The sequence below is a fragment of the Hypanus sabinus genome, chromosome 20 (assembly GCF_030144855.1).
Source record: "Hypanus sabinus isolate sHypSab1 chromosome 20, sHypSab1.hap1, whole genome shotgun sequence".
NCBI classification, from domain to species: domain Eukaryota; kingdom Metazoa; phylum Chordata; class Chondrichthyes; order Myliobatiformes; family Dasyatidae; genus Hypanus; species Hypanus sabinus.
In genome coordinates this window covers 38,721,932-38,746,439 of record NC_082725.1, presented here as the reverse complement: position 1 = coordinate 38,746,439, position 24,508 = coordinate 38,721,932, and the positions used below count along the sequence as shown (strand labels likewise).

At 40.6% G+C, this 24,508-nt stretch overlaps 1 protein-coding gene across 3 annotated transcripts in view; it reads left to right on the top strand.

Annotated features, from left to right (window-relative positions):
- LOC132378433 (solute carrier family 12 member 7-like) overlaps positions 1-24,508 on the top strand; it is a 264,974-nt gene that overhangs the window by 49,002 nt on the left and 191,464 nt on the right. Inside the window, exon 1 of one of the 3 annotated variants that reach the window (XM_059945349.1) lies at positions 11,265-11,420. The exons of the other annotated variants lie outside the window; for them this stretch is intronic. Coding sequence (XP_059801332.1) covers positions 11,321-11,420 — 100 coding nt within the window. The 5' untranslated portion in view covers positions 11,265-11,320. Of the gene's footprint in view, positions 1-11,264; positions 11,421-24,508 lie in introns of those variants that run through there. 3 annotated transcript variants of the gene reach the window in all.

Sequence of the window (24,508 nt, the reverse complement as noted above, 5' to 3'; positions counted from 1 at the left end):
GAACTTATATAAATAAAATTACTTGCCATTATTGAAAAAAATTCAAGAAGATCTTGATAAATGGATGATATTACCAATAGCATTAGTAGGTAGAGTAAATACTGTAAAAATGAATATATTCCCTAGACTACAATACTTATTTCAATCACTACCAATACAACTATCCCAGAAGTTTTTTCAAGAGTTAAATAAATACGTGAGGAAGTTTCTTTGGAAAAGTAAGATGTCAAGAATATCGTTGGAAAAATTGACATGGAAATTTGATCTAGGATGGTTACAACTTCCAAATTTTAAGAATTATTATAAAGCAAATCAACTTAGATTTATTGCATCTTTTTTTGAGAAAGATGGACCAGCATGGATTAGAATAGAACTAGATAAAATAGGAGAAAATACAGCAGAAGATTTTGTGTATAAATGGGAATCTAAATGGATACGGGAAAAGAAAGAATCTCCTATATTAAAACATATGATTGACTTATGGAAAAAGAAATGTTGATGATGAGACAAAGAAATCTTTATTAGCAAAGAGATCTTTAATTCAAAATAGACTTATTCCTTTTACAATGGATAATCAACTTTTATATAATTGGTTTCAAAAAAGGATTAGATATATAGGAGAATGTTTTGAAGGAGGTATATTAATGTCATTTGATCAATTAAAGAATAAATATAAAGTGTCAAACAACACTTTTTTGTTACTTCCAGTTAAGGGCTTTTTCAAGAGAAAAATTAGGTCAAACAATGTTATTGCCGAAATCTAATGAAATAGAAACTTTAATTCAAAAAGGAAAAACTAAAGAATTTATTTCTTGTATGTATAGCTTGATTCAAAAACAGGCAATTAAACAAGGAGTCCATGTCAAGACAAAAATGGGGAAGTGACTTGAATATTAAAATTGAAGAAACAAATTGGTCAAGACTATGTCTTGATAGTATGACAAGTACAATAAATGTCCGGTTAAGATTAGTGCAATATAATTTTTTACATCAATTATATATTACACCACAAAAAAATAAATACATTAAATCCAAATTTATCTGATCAGTGTTTCTGATGTAACCAAGAAATCGGTACTTTTTTACACTCTACTTGGTCTTGTTCTAAAATTCAACCTTTTTGGACAAATTTAAGAGTTTTATTGGAACACAACTTCCACATAATCCAATATTATTTTTATTAGGCGATATTGAAGGGATAAAATCGAAACCCAAATTGAATAAATATCAGAAAGAATTTATAAAAATTGCACTGGCAGTAGCCAAAAAGGCTATTGCAGTTACTTGGAAATCGGATGCATACTTAAGTATAGATCGTTGGAAGAATGAAATTTCCAGCTGTATTCCACTTGAAAAAAATTACTTATAATTTAAGAGATAAATATGAAACATTTTTGTAAATTTTGCGCACTTATTTACAAAACACAGGATTAAATATATAGGTGCTCTGAAGATAAAATAATTGGTTATTTGGGGAAAGAAATAAATATATATACTAAAGTTATTATGAGCTCCATGGAGCATGTGGGGATCTTCCGATATCCAGGCACTCTCTTTCTTTTCTTGCTTTCTTTTTTTTCTATAGGGATGTTAGGGGGGAGGTGCTAAGGGGAGGGGGGAAGGGTATATTTTTTATATATTTTTTTCTTTCTGTAATTATTTGAAAACTCAATTAAAAAAATTTTAAAAAACAACAACACTTCATTAGGGAGTGCATTTCTTAGTTCATCAATGATTTCCAGTTTAGAACACCTAGATTGTCCTCTGGCACGCAATCCTCAACACACTTATTGATAAGTGGTGACATACTCATCCAGGCTAAGTTGTCTGAATGTGGACTAGTCTACATCAGTGTACAACTTTCTGTACTAGAACCTAGTGTTTCAGCTTCTGTTTGTATGCATGAAGGAGGAGCACAGCCAGGCAGGAAGGGGGCTCAGTGGACTACTTTGGTGGTTGTTCCTAAACCCAGGGTCAACAAGGACAAGGGAAAGAAGACTGGAAACACAACCACTTGCCAAACTGGTTTTGTGTATATCATTGTTTCTTCCTCTTCACTGGGCCAAAATCTCATCACTCATTTAACAATGCTGTAAAAGTATTCCTGCATGAGTTCATACAGTCCTCTATCACTTTAAATGTGGACTCACAGATGAGTGATTTAAAAAAAAAAGTGGCTTTGATGGTAATGATGACTTCTAATTAGAGTCCAGATTCAGCAATGACTTATTTCGTTTAACCTCACTCTGATACCCATCCACCACATCCAACTCTGAGATGTTGTTTTTAGGGGCATACATAATAAATCCAAGAAACACAATAGAATCAATGAAGGACCATACCCAACAAGACCAGACAGATACAACCAGTGTGCAAAAGACAGCATACTGTGCAAATATTAAAAAAACAAATAAATATCAAGGACATGAGATGAAGAGTCCTTGAAATTGAGTGTATAGTTTGTAACAATAGTTCAGTGATGGGTGAGTGAGGTTATCCCCACTGGTTCAACAGCCAGATCATTGAGGGGTAGTAATTGTTTCTGAACTCGGTGGTATGGGTCCAGAGGCTCGGGTACCTTATTCCTGATGGCAGCAGTGAGAAGAGGTCATGGTTTGGGTGGTCGGAGTCCTTGATGATGACTGCTGCTTTCCTGCGACAGTGCTCTGTATAGATGTTCTCAATAGTGGGGAGGTCTTTACCCATGATGGACTAGGCCGGGGGTCGGCAACCCGCGGCTCCCGAGCCATTTGTGGCTCTTTCACCTCTGTGCTGCGGCTCCCTGTGGCTTTGGGAAATAATTGGTCAGTATTTAATTAAAATGTATTTTATGTTACTTTGTTAGCTTTTGAAATGTAATTCTAAATTTGAAGATTATGGTGATCTTGTACAATCTAAGTGTGGCGACACATTTCCTGGCACATCCGAAACGGCTCACAATTAGCCAGCATTCCGGCTAAGGGAGATAGCCTACGGGGGTTTGTGAGTACGCGTCTTTTGCAGCATCTGCGTCCATGGGGGCTGGGTTGAGGGAGGCTTAAAAGCAAGGCTGTTTAGTTTGAATAAAGTTATTCGACTGCAGTTTACTGACTGCGTGAGCACACCGCTACAACGTGTTTTTATTGCTGGCTGTCCAGAGGGGAGGTGCTGAAATGCTTTGTCGCGTGTCTGGAAGAAGTGAAAACTTTCCTGGGCAGCAAAGGGCTCACCTTTCCTGAGCTGGAACAGCCAGAGTGGCTGGAAAAGCTACACTTCATGGTAGACATGACAGCGCACCTGAACACACTGAAAACAGCTCTTCAGGGGTAAGGACTTACAGCCCTACACATGTTGGAGGATGTTTTGGCATTCGAGCGCAAGTTGACAGTGCTTGCCAGAGATTTACAGAAAGGCACATTGTCTCACTTCCCCAATTTGAGAGAGTTCAAACAAGGTCACGACATGATAAATTCGGAGTATTTACATTCTGCAATCATCGCAATGCAAACATCGTTTGGGAAACGCTTCTGTGAGTTCAGAGAGGAAAAAAACACATTATCCTTCCCGGTCACTCCCCTAAGCATCGATCCATCCCTACCGAATACGACTGCATTGTCAGGTGTGAGTCAACCTGACCAAGTATGATAAATATTTTAATTGCCTATTATTTTACGTATATTCATATGTTTTCATTGTTCAGTGAAATAGTCCTTTTATTTTTCAGGTGGACAGCTGGCTGACGTTATTTTTGGTTTGCTGCTGGCGGCAAATTTAAGTTTAGCGTTTTTCATAAACACAAGAAGGACTCAAATAGACATTGAGTATTTTACTTGAAAGTAACCTTCAACCCAACATCTTATTTTCGGAGTTCAAAATGTTTTTGTTGCATGCAGAAATGTAATTTCGTTTTCTCTGCAGGAGCTCATCAATTTCATAAATGCAACACATTATAGTTTGTTTATACATAGCATAAAGGCAAAACAAAACGTATGCAGTGTTATTTCATTTTAAATGTCAAACGGGTTTTGCGGCTCCCAGTGTTTTCTTTTCTGTGGGAAACGGGTCCAAGTGGCTCTTTCAGTGGTAAAGGTTGCTGACCCCTGGACTAGGCCATAGTCACTTTTTTGTAGGGTTTTCTGTTCAGGGGCTTTGGTTTCCATACCAGGCTGTGATGCAACCAGTCAATATATTCTCCACCACACATCTATAGAAGTTTGTCAAAGTTTTATTTATTTATTTTTTTATTAGTTTTTTTTATACATTTTACAAATTAAAAAAACCCCAAATCACAATGAGGAACATTAATACAGTGCAAAATTAAGCATACAATGACAATATGATACAAAGAAAGAGAATTTTTAAAAAAAGCACCTAAATTGAAGACAAGTAAACTTAGTATCCTCCCCAATCCCCACAACACAGTTTGTCAAAGTTTTAGATGCCATGCCAAATGTTTGTAAACTCTATGGATGTAGAGGTGCTGCTGTTTGTAATTGTACCTGCATGTTGGGCCCAGAACAGGTCCTCCAAAACAATAACAATGAGGAGTTTGAAGTTGCTGACCCTCTTCAACTCTGATCCCCAATGAGGACTGGCTCATGGACTGCCAGTTACCACTTCCTGCATTCAGTAATCAGCTTCTTGGTCTTGCTGACATTGAAAGGTAGTTGTTGTGGCATTGCTCAGCCAGATTTATAATTTCCCTCCTAAATGCTGATTTGTCATCACCTTTAGTTCTGCCAATGACAGTGCTGTCATCAACTTAAATATGGTACAGCACTGGAACTGTGCTCAGCTTCACAGCTCCAAGTATAAAGCGAGAAGAGCAGTGGGCTAACACTTCTTGTTGTGCACCTGTGCTGATGAAGATTGTGGTGAAGATTTTGTTGCCAGTCCAAATTGACTGGGGTCTGAAAGTGAGGAAATCTAGGTCTCAGTTGCTCAAAGAGGTGTTGAGGCTGAATTCTTGAAGCATTGATAAGTTTTGAGGGGATGATAGTATTGAATGATGAGCCATAGTCAATAGAGTATCCTGATGCATCTTTGCTGTCCAGATGTTCCAGGGTTGAGTGAAGAACCAATGAACTGGCATCTACTGTGGACCAAATTGAATTGGCAGGAGTTTATGTTTCATCACAACTTTCAAAGCACTTAATCATAGTCCATTAGATAAGTCATTGAGGCAGTTTTCAAAAAATTCAGTGTTTGCGTGCTGTTCAGGGATGGTGCGCATGTGTTTTTAGCCAGCATGATGTCATAACATATGAAGTATTGGTAGAATTTACATTGTATCAGATAGCAGAATTCTTAAGTGACCCTCCCTTGATCCACTTGGCTTTTTGTTTTGCATACTTTTCAGTAGAGGTTTGGCTTGATGGTAAATATATTCAGTATGATTAATTTCATTAACTGTCTTGCACAAATTGGCTCTTACATAAGCAACCTCTCAAGTCTGTGGAACAGCCTGTCAAGTCAAGTCACTTTTTATTGTCATTTCGACCATAACTGCTGGTACACAGTACACAGTTAAAACGAGACAATGTTTTTCAGGACCATGGTGCGACATGAAACAGTACAAAAACTACCCTGAACTATGTAAAAACAACACAGGAGAAAAAACTACGCCAGACCACAGACCTACCCAGGACTGCATAAAGTGCACAAAACAGTGCAGGCATTACAATAAATAATAAACAAGACAATAGGGCAGTAAGTTGGTGTCAGTCCAGGCTCTGGGCATTGAGGAGTCTGATGGCTTGGGGGAAGAAACTGTTACGTAGTCTGGTTGTAAGAGCCTGAATGCTTTGGTGCCTTTTCTAGATGGCAGGAGGGAGAAGAGTTTTTATGAGGGGTGCATGGGGTCCTTCATAATGCTATTTGTTTTGCAGATGCGGTGTGTAGTGTAAATGTCTGTGATGGCAGGAAGAGAGACCCCGATGATCTTCTCAGCTGACCTCACTATCCGCTGCAGGGTCTTGCGATCCGAGATGGTGCAATTTCCAAACCAGGCAGTGATGCAGCTACTCAGGATGCTATCAATACAACCCCTGTAGAATGTGATGAGGATGGGGGGTGGGAGATAGACTTTCCTCAGCCTTCGCAGAAAGTAGAGGCGCTGCTGGACTTTCTTTGCTATGGAGCTGGTGTTGAGGGACCAGGTGAGATTCTCCGTCAGGTGAACACCAAGAAATTTGGTGCTCTTAACGATCTCTACTGAGGAGCCATCGATGTTCAGTGGGGAGTGGTTGCTCCGTGCTCTCCTGAAGTCAACAACCATCTCTTTTGTTTTGTTCACATTAAGAGACAGGTTGTTGGCTCTACACCAGTCCGTTAGCCACTGCACCTCCTCTCTGTATGCTGACTCGTTGTTCTTGCTGATGAGACCCACCATGGTCATGTTTCCAGGAAATTTAATTTATCTCTGTATTATCTATGGCCACTGTTTAAGAACAAATAAGCATCTATGTTTATGCACCGAAGAACTCCCAGATGTAATCTCGATCCTAAGGCCCCTTGATATTAAAGGATGTATTTGTAAATACAGATAATTTAACTTTTTTCCAGGTTCGATGATTCCTCCTTCAATTTTCTTCTTCCCATCTCCTTTTTTTTTTAAACCTCTTTCATTCAAGGATAGTTCCATTCCTGATCTCCCACCTGCTTTTACTTCATTGAGCTCTCCAAACTATCACTACATCTCTTTCCAGTGCCATTTAGAGAGTAAACAATCTTACTTTGCCCAGTAGTTTTTCCATGATATCTTTTACCCAATGCCTCTATGAAACTACTCCTGGGTTTGTTGCAGCAACAATTATATTTTTTAAGTTCTTTCATTCAAATCAAATCAAATTTAGAGACAGCGTTCCTCTGGGGCCAAGGTGGAAAACATTCAAAATAGCAAGCAAACATTTAAAAGAAAGGCAAGTAAAACAATTCAAAATGGCGAGTAAAGAAATATATTCACTCAAAAAAACCCAATATATTTTTGAATATAGCCCGATCCTGACAAATCGATAGTACAGTCTCCTGGTAGTATGTAGACGCATGCAAACCAGCCTGACATTCCACTACTCGAACACAGAAGGGCAGCACTGATGGGAGAGGCTAGTCCCCAGAGGAGCTTTGACACAAACTTGTTGGGCACCTGTGCTAATGAAGTCACTGGGACCGGATGAGGTGTACCCCAGGCTACTGTGGGAAGTGAGGGAAGAGATTGCTGAGCCTCTGGCAATGATCTTTGCATCATCAATGAGGACGGGAGAGGTTCCAGAGGATTGGAGGGTTGCGAATGTTGTTCCCTTATTCAAGAAAGGGAGTAGAAATTGCTCAGGAAATTATAGGCCAGTGAGTCTTACTTCAGTGGTTGGTAAGTTGATGGAAAGGATCCTGAGAGGCAGGATTTTTGAACATTTGGAGGGGCATAATATGATTAGGAATAGTTAGCATGGCTTTGTTGAGGGCAGGTCGTCCCTTACGAGCCTGATATAATTTTTTGAGGATGTGACTAAGCTCATTGATGAAGGAAGAGCAGTAGATGTAGTGTATATGGATTTCAGCAAGGCATTTGATAAGGTACCCCATGCAAGGCTTACTGAGACAGTGAGGAGGCATGGGATCCAAGGGGACGTTGCTTTGTGGATCCAGAATTGGCTTGTCCACAGAAGGCAAAGAGTGGTTGTAGACAGGTCATATTCTGCATGGAGGTTGGTGACCAGTGGAGTGCTTTGGATCTGTTCTGGGACCCCTACTCTTGGTGATTTTTATAAATGACCTGGATGAGGAAGTGGAGTGATGGGTTGCTAAATTTGCTGATGATGCAAAGGTTGGGGGTGTTGTGGATAGTGTGGAGGGCTGACAGAGGTTACAACGGGACATTGATAGGATGCAAAACTGGGCTGAGAAGTGGCAGATGGAGTTCAACCCAGGTAAGTGTGAGGTGGTTCATTTTGGTAGGTCAAATATGATGGCAGAGTATAGCATTAATGGTAAGACTCTTGGCAGTGTGGAGGATCCGAGGGATCTTGGGGGCCGAGTCCATAGGACACTCAAGACTGTTGCATAGGTTGACTCTGGTTAAGAAGGCATACGGTGTATTGGCCTTCATCAGTCGTGGGATTGAGTTTAAGAGCCGAGAGGTAACGTTGCAGCTATATAGGACCCTGTGGTGAATGGGGTGCTGCAGGGGTCGGTGCTGGGCCCGCAGTTATTTACCATTTACTTTAATGATTTGGAAGAGGGGACTGAGTATAGTATAGCAAAATTTGGTGATGACTCTAAACTGAGTGGAAAAGCATAGGGATGTAGATAGATTAAGTGAGTGGGCCAAGGTCTGGCAGATGGAATACAACGTTGGTAAATGTGAGATCATCCACTTTGGAAGGAATAAAAAGAGCAGATTATTGTTTAAATGGTGAAAGATTGCAGCATGCTGTTGTGCAGAGGGACTTAGGAGCGCTTGTTCATGAATTGCGAAAAGTTGGGTTGCAGGTAGAACAGGTTATTAAGAAGGCAAATGGCATGTTGACTCATTGCTAGAGGCATTGAATTAAAGAGCAGGGAGGTCATGCTGCAACTATACAGGATACTGGTGAGGCCACACCTAGAGTACTGTGTGCATTTCTGGTCTCCATACTTGAGAAAGGATGTACCGGCTTTGGAGGCAGTACAGAGGAGGTTCACCAGGTTGATTCCAGGGATGAAGGGGTAACCTATGAAGAGAGATTGAGTAGTCTGGGGCTATACTCTCTGGAGTTCAGAAGAATGAGGGGGGATCTTATAGAAACATACAAAATTTTGAAAGGGATAGATAAGATAGAAGTAGGAAAGTTGTTTCCGTTGGTAGGTGAGACTAGAACTAGGGGACATTGCCTCAAGATCCAGGAGAAGATTTAGGGTGGAGATGAGGAGAAATTGTTTTTCACAGAGTGGTGAATCTGTGGAATTCTCTGTCCAGGGAAGCAGTTGAGACTTCTTCACTAAATATATTTTAGAAACAGACAGGTTTTTACATAGTAAGGGAATTGAGGGTTATGGAGAAAAGGCAGGTAGATGGAGCTGAGTTAACGGACAGATCAGCCATGATCTTATTGTGGATGGCCTACTCCTGCTCCTATTTCTTATGTTCTTATGACCCTGGTCAGACCCCACTTGGAGTACTGTGCTCAATTCTGGTGGCCTCACTACAGGAAGGATGTGGAATCCATGGACAGAGTGCAGAGGAGATTTACAAGGATGTTGCCTGGATTGGAGAGCATGCCTTATGAGGATAGGTTGAGTGAACTCTGCCTTTTCTCCTTGGAGCGATGGAGGATAAGAGGTGACCTGATAGAGATGTACAAGATAATGAGAGGCTTTGATCGTGTGGATAGTCAAGCTTTTCCTCAGGGCTGAAATGACTAACACAAGAGGGCATAGTTTTAAGGTGCTTGGAAGTAGGTACAGAGGAGATGTCAGGGGTAAGTGTTTTTTTTACTCAATGAGTGGTGAGTGCGTGGAATGGGCTGCCAGCAACGGTGGTGGAGGTGGATACAGTAGGGTCTTTTAAGAGACTCCTGGATGGCTACATGGAACTTAGAAAAATAAAGGGCTATGGGTAAAGCCTCGGAAGTTCCAAGGTAGGGGGATGTTTGGCATAGCTTTCTGAGCCGAAGGGCCTGTATTGTGCTGTAGGTTTTCTATGTTTCTAAGTTTCTACAATGCTGTAAATGCATCTGCACATCTCACCTGGTCTGCAGCAACAGACAAACCCGGGGCTTGAGGCCTAGTTCTCACTATGGCTGAGGCTACACAGCTACCATTTTGTCTGTCCCTCCACCAGACACGGGTAAAAGGTCTGCAGCAACTTACATGATCACTGTTCAATGGAGCCTTGCGATCGCAAATGAAATGTCTTGAGACAATTTCCCACGGTTATACTACACCAAATTCCATGCTTCTTAGTAGCTTGCAGCAATACAGCCTGCAGTCAGATTAGCTCCTCTGGCACGTGGGCCGATATCCCAGCTGGCTCCTTCTCCACCATCCTAGCCTCAGCAGGCCCCTTCAACACCTCGGCTGGCAATCTCTGCATCTCTGCCAGCCCCATCGACAGCTCGGCTACTCCTTCTGCACCATCCCGGCCACAGCTGGCCACTTTGGTGGCACCAGTCCAGCTACTCCAATCAGCGAGCAGCTCACTGATGGAGTAGCTCTGCAGTAATCAACCTTCTTGGAATAGAATTATATTTGGATCATAAAAAAAAAACCTAATTTTCCAAAGAAGAATTGCTGAAATGCCCAAGTGTTGTGGGGTATGGGGAGGTTTGTCAATTCCACTCCCTTTAATTTTTTTTGTCATATTTATCTTATCTTTTTTCATTTTAGTCTAATCTACAATGGCTAAAAACAAATAGTAGTTTAGTCCAAGGAAGACTCTAATTGGTTAAAATAAGTTCTACAACCTAGTGCTAATTAACACAATAACTGTGCATCCATCAGCTCTAATTGAGTAGGTTTGCATCCCCAAATGGTGCACAGTGAGCAAAATCAAGGGGGTTTGCTATTTGAACATTCTTTAAGTGACTCACATTTGATTGGTCTGCTGAGTATTTCTAACAGTTTATGATTTCTGACTTTGTGGATTAGTACAGTTTTCATTTCCTCCTTGCATTCTCTGTGGACTAAGGACCAAAGCAGAAGTGAGCAATTTTGACTCTCTGCTCATGTTCCTTCCATGGGTGCTCCCTCTCCATTTTAACTGCTTCTTGCTTAAAAAATGTACTAACTGTGTTATTTTCCCCACTCTGGCCTCTCACCACTTCAGCTGCCTATCACCCCCTGGTCCACTCTCCCCTCATAAGAGATTCCTCCTTCTCCGGTCTTTTACCTTCCTCTCCCATCTGTCTTCACCCATCACCTTCTAGCTTGCCCTCCCCCTCCCCGCCAATCTTTTCATTCTGGTATCTCACCCCTCCTCTCCAGTCCTGATGAAGGGTTTCTGCCTAAAACATCGACTGTTTATTCGTTTCCATTGGTGTTGCCCAGCCAGCTGATTTCCTCCATCATTTTGTGTGTGCAGAATCTTCAGCGTTCCCTGTATTATGTGCTGGGGGGGTGGTCGGATTCTCTGCTCCAACATCTGCACTAAGGTGTGCTGTTTGTAGCAAATTCTTTGTTACTTAAGTTTAGACATTTTGACCAGGCATTTGAAATACTGACGTGAATTAACATGTTGTTGAGCCAAGGATGGGTGGAGTGCAATGTTACCATATAAGGAATCGAGTCACGTGGCCAGGATCCAAGCAATAAAACTAAAACTGCTGGTTAGTTGAGCTGAGTCACAGCAGTACACACATGGTCTAAAATGCCGACTAACTTCACTGTTTTACCAGTGGATGATGAAGGAGCCTCAGAAAAGGGAACAAGTGTTGCTCTGGAGAACGACCCAGGAGAATTGTCTGCTGGTGAGTGTGAACAAGTTGTAGAGAAAAGTATGTGACTAAATGCTCTCAGTAAACAATGGAGAAGCAGGTTGCAACAGGTAGGTGGATAGATCCTCCCACTGAGCTAACTTGAGCAGCAGGAATTTTATCTCTTCTCGGAGAGCTAGGCAAGAATGTTTTTAATCGTAATAATGCTGATTTGCTGTTACTAAACAGTAAAACTACAATGCTATCTTGAACGGGGTTTTATGGAAACAGAATCCATAACATTACCTGTTAACTCGACACTGTCTAGATTTACTGTTTGTTGTCTTTGGCAAGCTGTGAGGAGTAACTCAAGTAATTAATATACTTATTGATGCCATGCTTGTCGACAAATCTTTCTGTTCTTGAAAGCAGTTTGTTCCGTTAAAAATCAAAAGTCCAGTTAATCTTATCCAAATACCTGGAAAGTGACGGAATCGCATTCCACAGTTTGAAGATAGTGTCGGAATGATAGAAGCAAATTTGTAAAAAGGAGTTCCAAGTTAATGTTCGAAGCCACATAGCTATACATTATAACAATTGTGTGTTTATCTGCAGCATTTTTCTTGATTCCAGTTCTGTTTTCAAAAAACAGACACCACTCTTGTGTCTTTTGTTGGCTGAGCAGCTGAAAGTGTATAAGGTTACAGACTTAATTCAAATTAATGGACAGAGGGCCTGGCTTCAGAGCTTGAGCAGCGTCTTTATCAGTGCATGCTTTTCCTAAGGGTTCCTGAGAAGGTCAGAAAGCTGGGGAAAACATTTCGTATTTGAAGAAAGGGTGGAGTGAGTGGAAAGTAAAGAAAAAGGAGAACTCAAAGGAATGCTAGCATTTGTAGGCTTGTTGATATGGCCAGTGACAATGAAAGAAAAATATTTTCGAGTGTCTGATGAAATAAAAGACAAAATACCCACGAAACAGCATGGCTTTAGAGTTGGTACTGTTGAAAAGAAGCAATTGTGTGCATAAGGCAGAGCAGCTCTTTAGCATTCAGTGTAGTGCCTTGAGTATTACCATTGGAAATATGAATGGTGAGAATTTTGACAACAACTTTAAGTATGATGTTGAGATGTGCTTGAGTATTGGATGGTAAAGAATTATCTGATTGGAAATTTTAAATTCACACTGTTATTTCCTCTTACTGGAAATCTGGAACATGGCTCGATTTTAAAAATAAAGCCACTGCACCATTTTGTTAAATAAGCAATTTTCACACTAAGGTTTTGAGAAATATGAAGGTTCTCAAGGTAGTGCAAGACTGAAAATTTATTTTCAAAATTGAGGCATGTTGAAAAGTCTCAAGAGAAGGCAGATAAACAAAACATGAAAAAAATGAACTATAATATGACTGAGTGAACAAACTCAGATTTGAATGACTTAATGCCCTCAAAAATGAAAAGTTAATGAGTGTGATCAGCTTATAGTAAGTAGCATTGCTTAATAAACTATTGAGCTTCCGTCTGGCTGCTTGCAAATGAAAATTAATGGAACTTTGCGGGAAGGTATCCAAAGCATTATCCTAATAAGCGACTTCAATTTTGCTACTAGAATTACCAAGAGGCAGAAGTGGGATTATTTTTGTTTTTGCTTTTTGCACCTCATGTTGGAACAAAGTTATGTGCATGGACCTTCCCAAATGAGTATTTGTTACTCCATTAGAATTCGGTGCACATTTTTTAGTATGACCCCTGGTAAAAATAAGTGATACTGACACCCTGTGTATACAGACTGTCTTCCCAAATTAGCTCTGGGGTTCAAAATTTCTATTAAAGGTGTATGTTTTGGACACTGGATGGTGGTCATGAAGAGTACTCTGATCAAGCAGAAGAACATCTTTTAATGTTTCGTGTAGCGACAATCATATTCTGGTTTTCCTCAAATGAGCAAGCATATGGTTCAGACAGAAATGAAGAATGCTTCCCATTCACACTATATCTTTGACTAGATAGAGATACAATAGATCTGCCATCAAAATTACTTTCATTAATCTTTATCATAGCTTCTGCCCCTCAAATGAGACATTAAGTGGAGGTCCCTCCAGTATCTCAGTTTATTGTTGGTCTGGTTGATTTATTCGAAGATGAAAACTGCTTCTAATATCGTAATTAGTTTAATGTGAATCCATTAACTAGCTACTCTAAATACAAACTACCTGTTTTTCTCTTTGTTGGTTGTGGAAAGTTGTTTAGCACAAATTACCTGCTATAATTTCTTGGATAACAGAAACAATATTAAAGTAATATTTTTTATGTTTCATGATGGTTTATGAATGTGTTGCAATAGATAAAGGAAAGTTGTTTCATATATATATATATATATATATAAATAAGCAAACTGGGATGCCTGAGGCAATTTCCAGGGTGTAATCAAACAAATCTTAAATCTTGAGATTTTAGATAGGTGAGCACATAAAGATTGCATGCAATTAAGTTCAGTTTTGGGCCGTGTCAGCAGAGGGAGGGGCAATAGAAAGGAAATGACATAAAGTTGAGAAACTCTGCCGATGCTGGAAAACCGAACAACATGCACAAAATGCTGGGGGAACTCAGCAGGAAAGCAGCATCTATGGAAAAGAGTACAGTCAACATTTCTGACTGAGACTCTGCATCAGGACCCTTCATCCTGAAGTGCTTCGGCCCAAAACTTTGATTGTTTGCTCTTTTCACCCCGAGGCTGCAGAAGTTAGATAAGTGGATGACTGTCAGGGAAGGGATGGGAAGAGCTCAGATAGTAGAGAGCGCCTCTGTGGCCATCCCCCTCAGTAATCATTATCTCGTATGACACGGCGATCAGGTCTCTGGCATTGAGCCTGGTTTCATGGTGCAGAGGGGAAAGAGGAAGGTGAGGAATGCGGTAGTCATAGGGGAGCAGACAGGAGGTTCTGTCAGCTTGACAGATACCTGCATGGTGTGTTGCTTCCCAGGAGCCAAGGTACAGGATGTCTTGGATCGGATGCGGAGTATTCTGAAGGTAGAAGGTGAACAGCCAGATATCTTGGTACATGTTGGTACCAATGACAAAGGCAGAGAAGGAAGGAGGTCCTGAAGAGAGAATTCAGGGAGATGGGTCGGAAGCTGAAAAGCAGGACCTCCAGGATAGTAATCATGGGTTTGCTACCTGTGTCATGTGCTAATAATCACAAGAATAGCATGATCAGGCATATTAATGCATGGCTGAGAGACTAGTGTAGAGGGCAGGGCTTCAGGTTCCTGGATCATTGGGGGATTTTCTGGGGAGGTACAACCTGTACAAAAAGGATGGGTTACACCTGAACCCAAAGGGGTCCAATATCCTAGTGGGCACATTTAATAGAGCTGTTAGGGAGGGTTTAAACTAATTTGGCAGGAGGATGGGAACCAGAGTGATAGGGCTGCGGAAGGGGAAAACGGAAATAAATCAACAGAGATGATAGAAAAAACAGATAGGAGATGAGGCATAATCACGGCCAGAGGGATGAGTTGCAGGGCAATAGAGGCGTGGTGCAGTAAAACAGAAAGCAACAAGTACTGGACTGGAAGTGTTGGATTTGAATGCACACAGTATAAGGAATAAAATGGACGATCTTGAAATTCAGCTACAGATTGGCAAGTATGACATTTTGGCCATCTCTGAAACTTGGCTTTAGGATGGCTGCCATTGGGAGTTGAATGTCGAAGGACATATGGTGTATTGGAAAGATGGGTTAGTAGGCAAAAGGGGATGGGGGTGTGTGTGTGTGAAAATAAATCATTAGAAAGAGATGTCCTAGGATCAGAAGGAGTTAAGTCTCTATGAGTTGAGTTAAGACATAGCAAGGGTAAAAGGACCCTAATGGCATTTGTATACAGACCTCCAAACAGCAGCCGGGATGTGGATTACAGATTACAGCAGGCGGTAGAAAAGGCGTGTCAGAAAGGCAATGTCATGATAACTGTTGGGAATTTTAATCTGAAAGTGGATTGAGAAAACCAGGCCCGTACTGGACCTCAAGAGAGGATGGGTTTTTAGAACAGCTTGTTGTTGAGCCCATTGAGGGATTAGTTGTGCTGGATTTGTGTCCTGCAATGATCCAGAGGAGATAAGAGAGTTTAAGGTTAAGGAACCCTTAGGGAACAGTGATCACAATATGATCAAGTTCACTTTGAAATTTGAGAAGAAGAAACTAAATTCCAATGTGCCGTTATTTCAGTGGAATAAAGGAAATAACGGTCACATGAGAGGGGAACTGGCCAAGGTGGACTGGCAAGAGATACTAGCAGGAAGGACAGCAGAGAAGCAATGGCTGGAGTTTCTGTGAAAAACGAGGGAAGTGCAAGATAGATATATTCCAAATAAGAAGAAATTTTCAAAGGGAAGAAGGACACTACTGTGAAAACAAGTGAAGTCGGAGCCAAAGTAAAAGCAAAAGAGAGGGTATACAAGGAATCCAAAGCTAATGGGAAGTTAGAGAATTGGAAAGCTTTTTAAAAACTTGCAGAACGAAACAAAGAAGATCATTAGGAAGGAAAAGCTGAATTATGAAAAGAAGCTGACTAATAGCAAAGAAGCTACTAAAAGCTTTTTTTAAGTATATAAAGCGTAAAAGAGAGTTGAGTGTAGATATAGGACCAAGAGAAAATGACGCTGGAGATATTGTAATGAGAGATGCAGAAATGGCAGAGGAATTAACTGCGTATTTTGCATCAGTCTTCACAGTAGAAGACAGCTGCAGTATATCGGACATTCAAGACTGTCAGGGAAATGAAGTATGTGCAGTGAAAATTTATGACTGAGAAGGTGCTCAGGAAGCTTAATGGTCTAAGGGTGGATAAATCTCCTGGACCTGATGAAATATACCCTCAGGTTCTGAAGGAAGCAGCTGGAGAGATTGCAGAAGTATTAACAATGATCTTTCAAGAATCGCTAGATTCTGACATTGTACCGGATGACTGGAAAATTGCAAATGTTACTGTGCTATTTAAGAAGGGTGGGAGGCAGCAGAAAGGAAACTATAGACCTTTTAGCCTGACATCGGTGGTTGGGAAGTTGTTAGAATTGATTATTAGGGATGAGATTATAGAATACCTGGAGGCACATGACAGGATGGGCCAAAGCCAGCATGGTTTTCTGAAAGGAAAATCCTGCCTGACTAACCTACTGCAATTTTTTGAGGAAATTACAAGCAGGATGGACAAAGGAGATGCAGTAGATGTGGTGTATTTGGATTTTCAGAAGGCCTTTGACAAGGTGCTGCACATGAGGCTGCTTAGCATGATAAGAGCCCATGAAATTACAGGGGAGTCACTAGCATGGGTGGATGATTGGCTTATCAGCAGAAAACATTGGGAATCACGGGATCCTATTCTGGCTGGTTGCCAGTTACCAGTGGAGTTCCACAGGGGTTGGTGTTGGGACTGCTGCGTTTTATGATGTATGTCAATGATTTGGACTATGGGATTAATGGATTTTTGGCTCAATTTGCTGATGATACAAAGATTGGTGGAGGAGCGGGTAGTGTTGAGGAAACAGAAAGCTTGCGGAGAGACTTAGATAGCTTCAGGGAATGGGGAAAAAAGTGACAAATGAAATACAATGTTGGAAAGTGTATGGTCATGCACTTTGACAGACAGACCTGAGGGAAATTAGGTTTCATTACAGCTGTGCCAACCAAGAATAGTGTAGAAATATAGCAATACCAACCAAGAATAGTGTAGAAATATAGCAATAAAGGGAAAGTGGAACTAAATTGGTGGAAGAAGTAAACAGGCAGTCTATTATTTAAATGGGGAGAGAATTCAAAATGCAGAGATGCAAAGGGATTTGGGAGTCCTTGTGAAGGATACCCTAAAGGTTAACCTCCAGGTTGAGTCAGTGGTCAAGGCGAAAGCAATGCTGGCATTCATTTCTAGAGGTATAGAATATAAGAGCAGGGATGTGATGTTGAGGCTCTAAGGCATTTGTGAGACCACTGTTAGAGTATTTTTGGGCTTCTTATTTTAGAAAGGATATACTGACATTGGAAAGGGTTCAGAGAAGATTCACAAGAATGATTCCAGGAATGAAAGGGTTACTGTATGTGGAACGTCTGGCAGCTCTTGGGCTGTATTCCCTGGAGTTCAGGAGAATGAGGGGGGGATCTTATAGAAACATTCCAAATACTAAAAGGCCTGAACAGATTACATATGTGTGGTAAACTATGTTTCCCTGTCTGGACACGTCCCTCTGTGGACTGCTCCTGTGGCTCTTCCCACAGACCCCTGTATAAAGGCGATTGGAGGCGCTGCTCCTCCCTCAGTCTCCAAGATGCCGTGCTCCCTTTTGCTGCTAATAAAAGCCTATCGTTCACCTCCCTTCTCTGAGAGTTATTGATGGTGCATCAATATGGCAAAGTTATTTCCCAAGGTAGAGGAGTACAGGACAAGAAGGCATGACCAGGATTGAAGGACGTCCTTTTAGAACTGAGATGTGGAGAAATTACTTTAGTCAAAGGAGGTAAATCTGTGGAATTTGTTGCCACAAGTGGCTCTGGAGGCCAAGTCATTGGGTGTATTTAAGGCAGAAATAGATAGGTTCTTGCTTAGCCAGGGCATCAAAGGGTATGGGGAGAAAGCAGAGGAGTGGGGATGACTGGAAGAATTGGATCTGCTCATGATTGAATGGTGGAGCAGAGTCAATGGGCCAAATGGCCTACTTCTGCTCCTATATCTTATGGTCACTTCTATAGATCTGCCATGACTGTTGACTTCCTCCTGGATTTTGTGTGTGCTGGTTGAATAGGAAGGAGGTGCTGCTACTGGAGAAACTGAGGACAATTAATTCAAGCTTACCAGTATTTGGGCATATTTATTGTTGCCATCTGGTCATTTTCCCTTGTTAAGGTGATCTTTTTTTGTTGAGTTAAGACCCTAAGTGACCAATTTACTAACAGTTCAAAACTGAATCTCTTGTGTTTAGTTTTAAAGGGACTCATTAATGACTGAAATATCTCAACCACTTTCTATATTAGGAAATTATAGGACATGTGATTAATGGAGATTAGGTGGCTGACAATAATAGCACAGTTAAAGGTGTCACTAGCAATGTCAGAAAGTGACTTTTAACATGTAAGCAGTTAAAATGTTGGACTCAAGTTTGTCATTTCATGGTTTCTTTCAGGAATGTGAGTGTTTCATTTTTGACACTCGCATGCTAGACAGCTTGGAGCAGAGACAAGATCAAGATATAATATCTTCTATTTTGCGAATGTGTAATGTCCCAAGATATGGTTGTATTGCATAAATTGCTTCATGGCCTGCAATTATTCCCTCATGTTGTTATTAATATCGGTTATGTCTTTTGTTGGAGGGAGGTGGAAATCATCTGCATACATTCCAAAATGTTCCAGCAACCTTGCACTTAAGTTTAGTTGAAATATTAATTGGACAGCATGCATTGTGTTGCCAGACCTGCTGATTGTCTAGTCCAAGGAATGCTACACAACTACCCAGAGAAATCCCTGTAAATTATAAATGCAATCTGCATATACCTGCACTTTGGGACAGTTGGTGTATGGAGTTTGGGTAATCTCCTTAATTGGTGAGCAGCAACTCAAGTGGCAGAGATCTATAGTTCCATTTAATATCAGAGAAAGCATACAATATGCAACTTAAAATGCTTGTTCTTCACAGACATCCACGAAAACAGAATGGTACCTCAAAGAACGAGTGATAGAAAAAGCATTAGAACCCGGACTCCCCACCCCTCTCACACAAATGACAGCAAAGCATCAAACCTCCCCACTTACTTCAGTAAAAAAGCATCAGCACCCACCACACACCAAGCAAGCAATAGCAAAGCCCCAAGAAAAACCATGATATGCAGTACAACAAAAACTAATGATTCACTCATTAATTTGACTTACCACTGACTCTCTGTCCCTCTGTCCCCCTAATAAAGCGGCAGAGGAGTGTCACACAGAGAGGGAAAACTAATAAGACAAAACAAAACATTCGCTTATTATAATGTTGAAGTCTGCTGATCTCTCCCCCCCCCACCCCCGAGTTGTACGACTCGAGAATCAGCAGCAAACTCCCCACCAACAAGAAAGCGAGAGAAGGGGGATCAGAATATAGAGGCCTCTGACAGCTGATCCATTGTTCACGATATTCTATTCTCTCCTGCAATGCTTCATTCGGCAACACTGGCATAGAATCGGCTTCTCCCCAGGGCCGCAGAACCTCAGCACCCTGAGACCGCCCTCATCTTCTAGGCTGTGTCTTTGGGATTTTGAAAAATGGCTGGTCGGTGGGGCCCTGGGAGCGGCAACCGTTACTGGAAAGAATCGAAGTTTGAGTGTATCTATAGGTCAGGAACTTCGACAGAGCCCCATCTATCTTGAAAAGGGAGAAAAGAAACATTAAAGGCAGAAATTAAACTGTTTCCCCAGATGAGCTCAAAGAAGCTGCTCCTTAGTGCCATCGTAGCTTGCCTCAGCCTCAACACTATAAGCCTGGACTATTTCTGAGTTAGAAAGCTGTGATTGTCTGTGATCTTGAACTCCATAAGCAACACAGATGAGATGCTCCTTAAGTTATAGCTGAAGTTGTAGGAGGCCAGAGGACAAAGATTGAAACTGGTGTTTGGAGGAAAAGGAGTTCATAAAATTTGTGGTTTTTTTGTCAGACTGGTGTGGTTTCAAAACTCCAGGGTTTCTGTAATCTCTGACTGTTGGTGTCAGGGGATATTTACCATAAAATAAGAATGAAATTTCAGCTGGAAAAATGAGAGGAATTTCTCAACCAATACTAAGAAACCAGATATGTATGCTTATCTGCTTTTCTTTAGGTTAAACATTCCACAGGTATTTACCCATAGCTCATTTTTCATATGTGTCAATCCTACTTCTTGCCCCATTTGAGCCATTGAAACAGAATTCTTTTCTGAGAGGTTTTAACTTGATATTTACTAGTGTAGGGTTGGGAGGTATTGTGGCGCTTTCCTCTCTGTGTGTGTCTCTCATGGTTACTTTTGTATGGATGATCAGAATTACAACAGCTAAACAGGAGTCTTGTTTATGATTACTAGGAGATTGACATTGGTAGTAGGGAATTTTGTGAATCTCTGGTTAACTCCTGAGCCAGTGGGTAGAGATATGTTTGGTTTGTTTCTGGGGCTTGGAGTGCACATTGTATGTACCTGCATTGCTGGAGGTATGTAGGTTTGACCTCTCACATATTACTGCTTCACCCTCCCCACCCTCCCCACTGCCATTAGTCACAAAGAAACCCATGATTCTAAACTGGGAGATGGTGGATAAATGCTATCTATTTACCAGATACCTAACCCTCTTAAGATCGATTTCCTTGATGTTTTTGTCAGATTTTCCATACTCTTCTGGATTGCATGTTTAAATTGGCACAGATGGCTTGGGCTGAAGGGCCTTGTTCACATGCTGTACTGTTTTCTGTTGTCTTGCTGGCAGGAGGAACTAGGAAATTACCTCTTGCACCATCGTCATGGAGTCATACTTTCTGTTCCTGCGGTCAAAGATATAATAGTGGTATTGCAAGGAGAGGTCCAAGGCATCTTTGTGGGAAATGACTAATGGGCAGTTGTTGATCCTTGAGCTTCCTGCTTCTCTTGGAATAATGCCATTAGTTCTGAAGGGCAGGGAGGCAACTTTTGTTTAACAAATCCAGCAATAGCACCAGTGACAATTTAGTTCTTTGCATATTGTACTTGCTGTACTGCAGTAGTTCATGAAAGCTGTTATTGACTATAGTCTTGTCAAGATTATTTGTGAATAGATAATAATTGGTGGTTTTACCAGCAATGCCTACATTCCAAAACTGTGTAAAATCAACATTGATGAGCCTATACTGTGTTTTCTTTGGTTGCATAGAAATGAATTCAAAATGAACAGAAATTGATTTCACCTTGAATGTTCTGAAATACTATTGCATTTGATAGGTTTTTACAAGGTGTGCAGGAACCTGTTGGCAACTGCTTGGGAGTTTGGGTGATTTTGTTTAAACACAATCAGCCAATGTAAAATCAAAAAAGTATGCTAGCTTATTTTCCACCTCTGGTCAGTACAGGAAAGGCAATTCATTTGCAATATTTACCAATACAAAAGGAAGCAAACTTGTGAATTTTAGAAGGACGTTGGTACATTACTGATAGATTTTGTGGAAAAGAAGTGCCAGTGATAGAATATCAGCAACAAAATGAAAAAGAAAACAATAATAACCTTGATCTAAAAAATGTAGTTTAATATCTAACTTGTGAATAAGAGGAGAACCTTTCCCGGAGAGGATTAGTTGCATTGATGCAAAGACACATGTCACACTATTAACTTATAATTTGAAATAAACATAAAATGCCCTTTTCTTCCAGGAGCCTAATTTTTGCATTATGCTCCATAGTCAATTAGATTCTTTTTCCCTTTCCCAAATGCAAATGTTCTATCACTTCAGAACTTCTTGTCTATTTAAACAATTACATCCTGGGTTCAGGGGCCAAATTGTGCAGTGTTTGCTGACTAACTTAGCACTAGCATTAAAATAAACAATGTGAGTAATTTTCTGGGAGTCAATCTGCAGACCAGGATGAGAGGGGGCATGCAGGTCAGTTTGCAGGGTTGGCTAAGCAGCATAGAGGATCTAATCTAGGTACTGCAGCTCTACTGCAATATTCACTATGCCCATTTGGTAGCAAGGATGGGCAGAGGAGATCAAGTTCCTGCTTTTCCTAGTAAACCAGTGACTCCTGCTGGGCATTGAACGGATTGTGGAAACCAAGGAACACAGGATTGGAGGTTTGCTTTACTGCCCCTCTAAAGTATATAAATATTTTCTTCTGAGGTACTTTAGACTACAGTATATCCTGGACACAGAACTGTACCCTAGAAAATCAATTGTTTGTAAAAATGAGAAATAAACTGGAGATGGGAAACTATTTACAGTGAATCAAATCCATATAATGAGTTAACAAGAAATTGGTTGGGGGTTTGACACAGCTATTATATAAAGTAACATTTGATTACCTGTCACATAATGCCTCACTTTTCCCTGTAATACACACTTGTATTTAATGTGAACAGATGATTCAACATAATTCATACTATCTTTTCCACATAATTCATACTATCAATATTTGTTAGGTTAGAATTCCACATAATTCATACTATCTTTAAACCACTGATCTCTTGAATTGGATTAACATGTGACGTATTAACTTTGTGCTTTTAAACTGGTTTGTATTTAAAATACCTTCAATACTATAGCTCTTAATAAAATGCTTTTGCTACTTATCAATGATCAGAATTACCATTTGTTATAATAGCCTAGAAATGCTGATTAAACATTTGCTGCTGGTCTGACATTTCAACAAGAGGTTGAAAAAGATCGGGGAAGCAAAGAGGGGTTAATGCAGACTGGTCCCTAATCCCAAAATAAGAAGGCTGGAGCTGTTGGTCACTGGACTTGTATTGTTTTTGGTGACAATGGCTTGTTTGAGCACGGATTCCTTGCATTTACTGACACATTTCAGGTGATATCCTTTGTGGCCTACTCTACATTCTATCACTGGTTACTGACATGTCTATCTTTGCTGTCTACTCTTCCCCAGATAATTGGAGAAAGTTTTTGCCATTTGAAGCCCTTTTTTGATATCTGCTCTTTGTGGTATCATGAAAGACAAAATCAATTCTCCAAATTCTCCCCCTCCACTCTCTTAATTATAGCAGATGGTTTCCCCTTAGTTTGCACCCTCCATGGAGGATTGACAGCCCTAGCTTTGTTCAAAGATGAATTAATACAAGTTGAATCCAATTTAATGTAACAATCATCTAGCTCATTTGAGAAGGTCAAATTGCCCCAAGCCCATAATTTTCTAAATATTTTTCATATAGAATCTTGGGTAAGTGAGCTACACAACATTGAAACACCATGGCAGTTATGGACTTGATTTTCTGGGTGATACATTATTCCTGATGCAAGATTACTGTAAATTTGAGATTTTCAATGGTTGGGAGAAGTTGAAGTCTATTATTCAGGATGTGGTTTCAGGGTACTTGGAGGCACATAATAAAGTAGGCCAAAGTCAGCATGGGGGAAATCTTGCCTGATGAATCTGTTGTAATTATTTGAGGAAATAACAGGCAGGATAGACAGAGGAGTACCAGTGGATGTTAGTTACTTGATTTTAAGAAGGCCTTTGATAAGGTGCCACACATGAGGCTACTAAACAAGATGAGAACCCATGGTTTTACAGGAAAGATATTAACATGGATAGGAGATTGGCAGACTGGCGGGAGGCAAAGAGTGGGAATAAAGGGGAGCTTTTTGGTTGGCTGCTGGTGGCTAGCAGTGTTTCACAGGAATCTGTGTTGGGACCATTTCTTTTCATGTTATATGTCAATTATTTGGATGACAGAATTGATGGCTTTGTGGCCAAGTTTGTGGACAATACAAAGATAGGTGGAGGAGTAGGTAGTGTTAAGGTAGCAGGGAATGTGCAGAAGACTTGGACAGATTAAGAGAATAGGCAACGAAATGGCAGATGGAATTCAGTGTTAGGAACTGTACAGTCATGCCCTTTGGTAAAAGAAATAAAGGCACAGGCTACTTTCTAAATGGGGAGCAAATTCCAAAATGAGAAGTACAAAGGGGTTCAGGAGTCCATGTGCAGGATTCCCTCAAGATTAACTTGCAGGTTGAGTCACTACTAAGGAAGGCAAATGCAATGTTAACATTCATTTTGAGAGGGCTAGAATACAAAAGCAAGGATGTAATGGCTTTATAAGGCATTGGTCAGACCACACTTGGAATATGGTGAGTAGGTTTGGGCCTCTTATCTAAGAAAGGATGTGTTGGCATTGGAGAAGATCAAAAGAAGGTTCACTAAAATAGTCCTGGAAATGAATGGGTGAATGTATGAGGAGCGTTTGATAGTTTGGGGTCTGTACGCATTGGAGTTCAGAAGAATAAGGAGGGGTACCATTGAAACCTAACAAATATTGAAAGGCCTAGATAAAGTGGATGTGGGGAGAATGATTCCTTTGGAGAGGCTAGGACCAGAGGGCATAGCCTCAGAATGGAGGAATATCCACTTAAAACTGAGATGAGGAGGAATTCCTTTAGCAAGA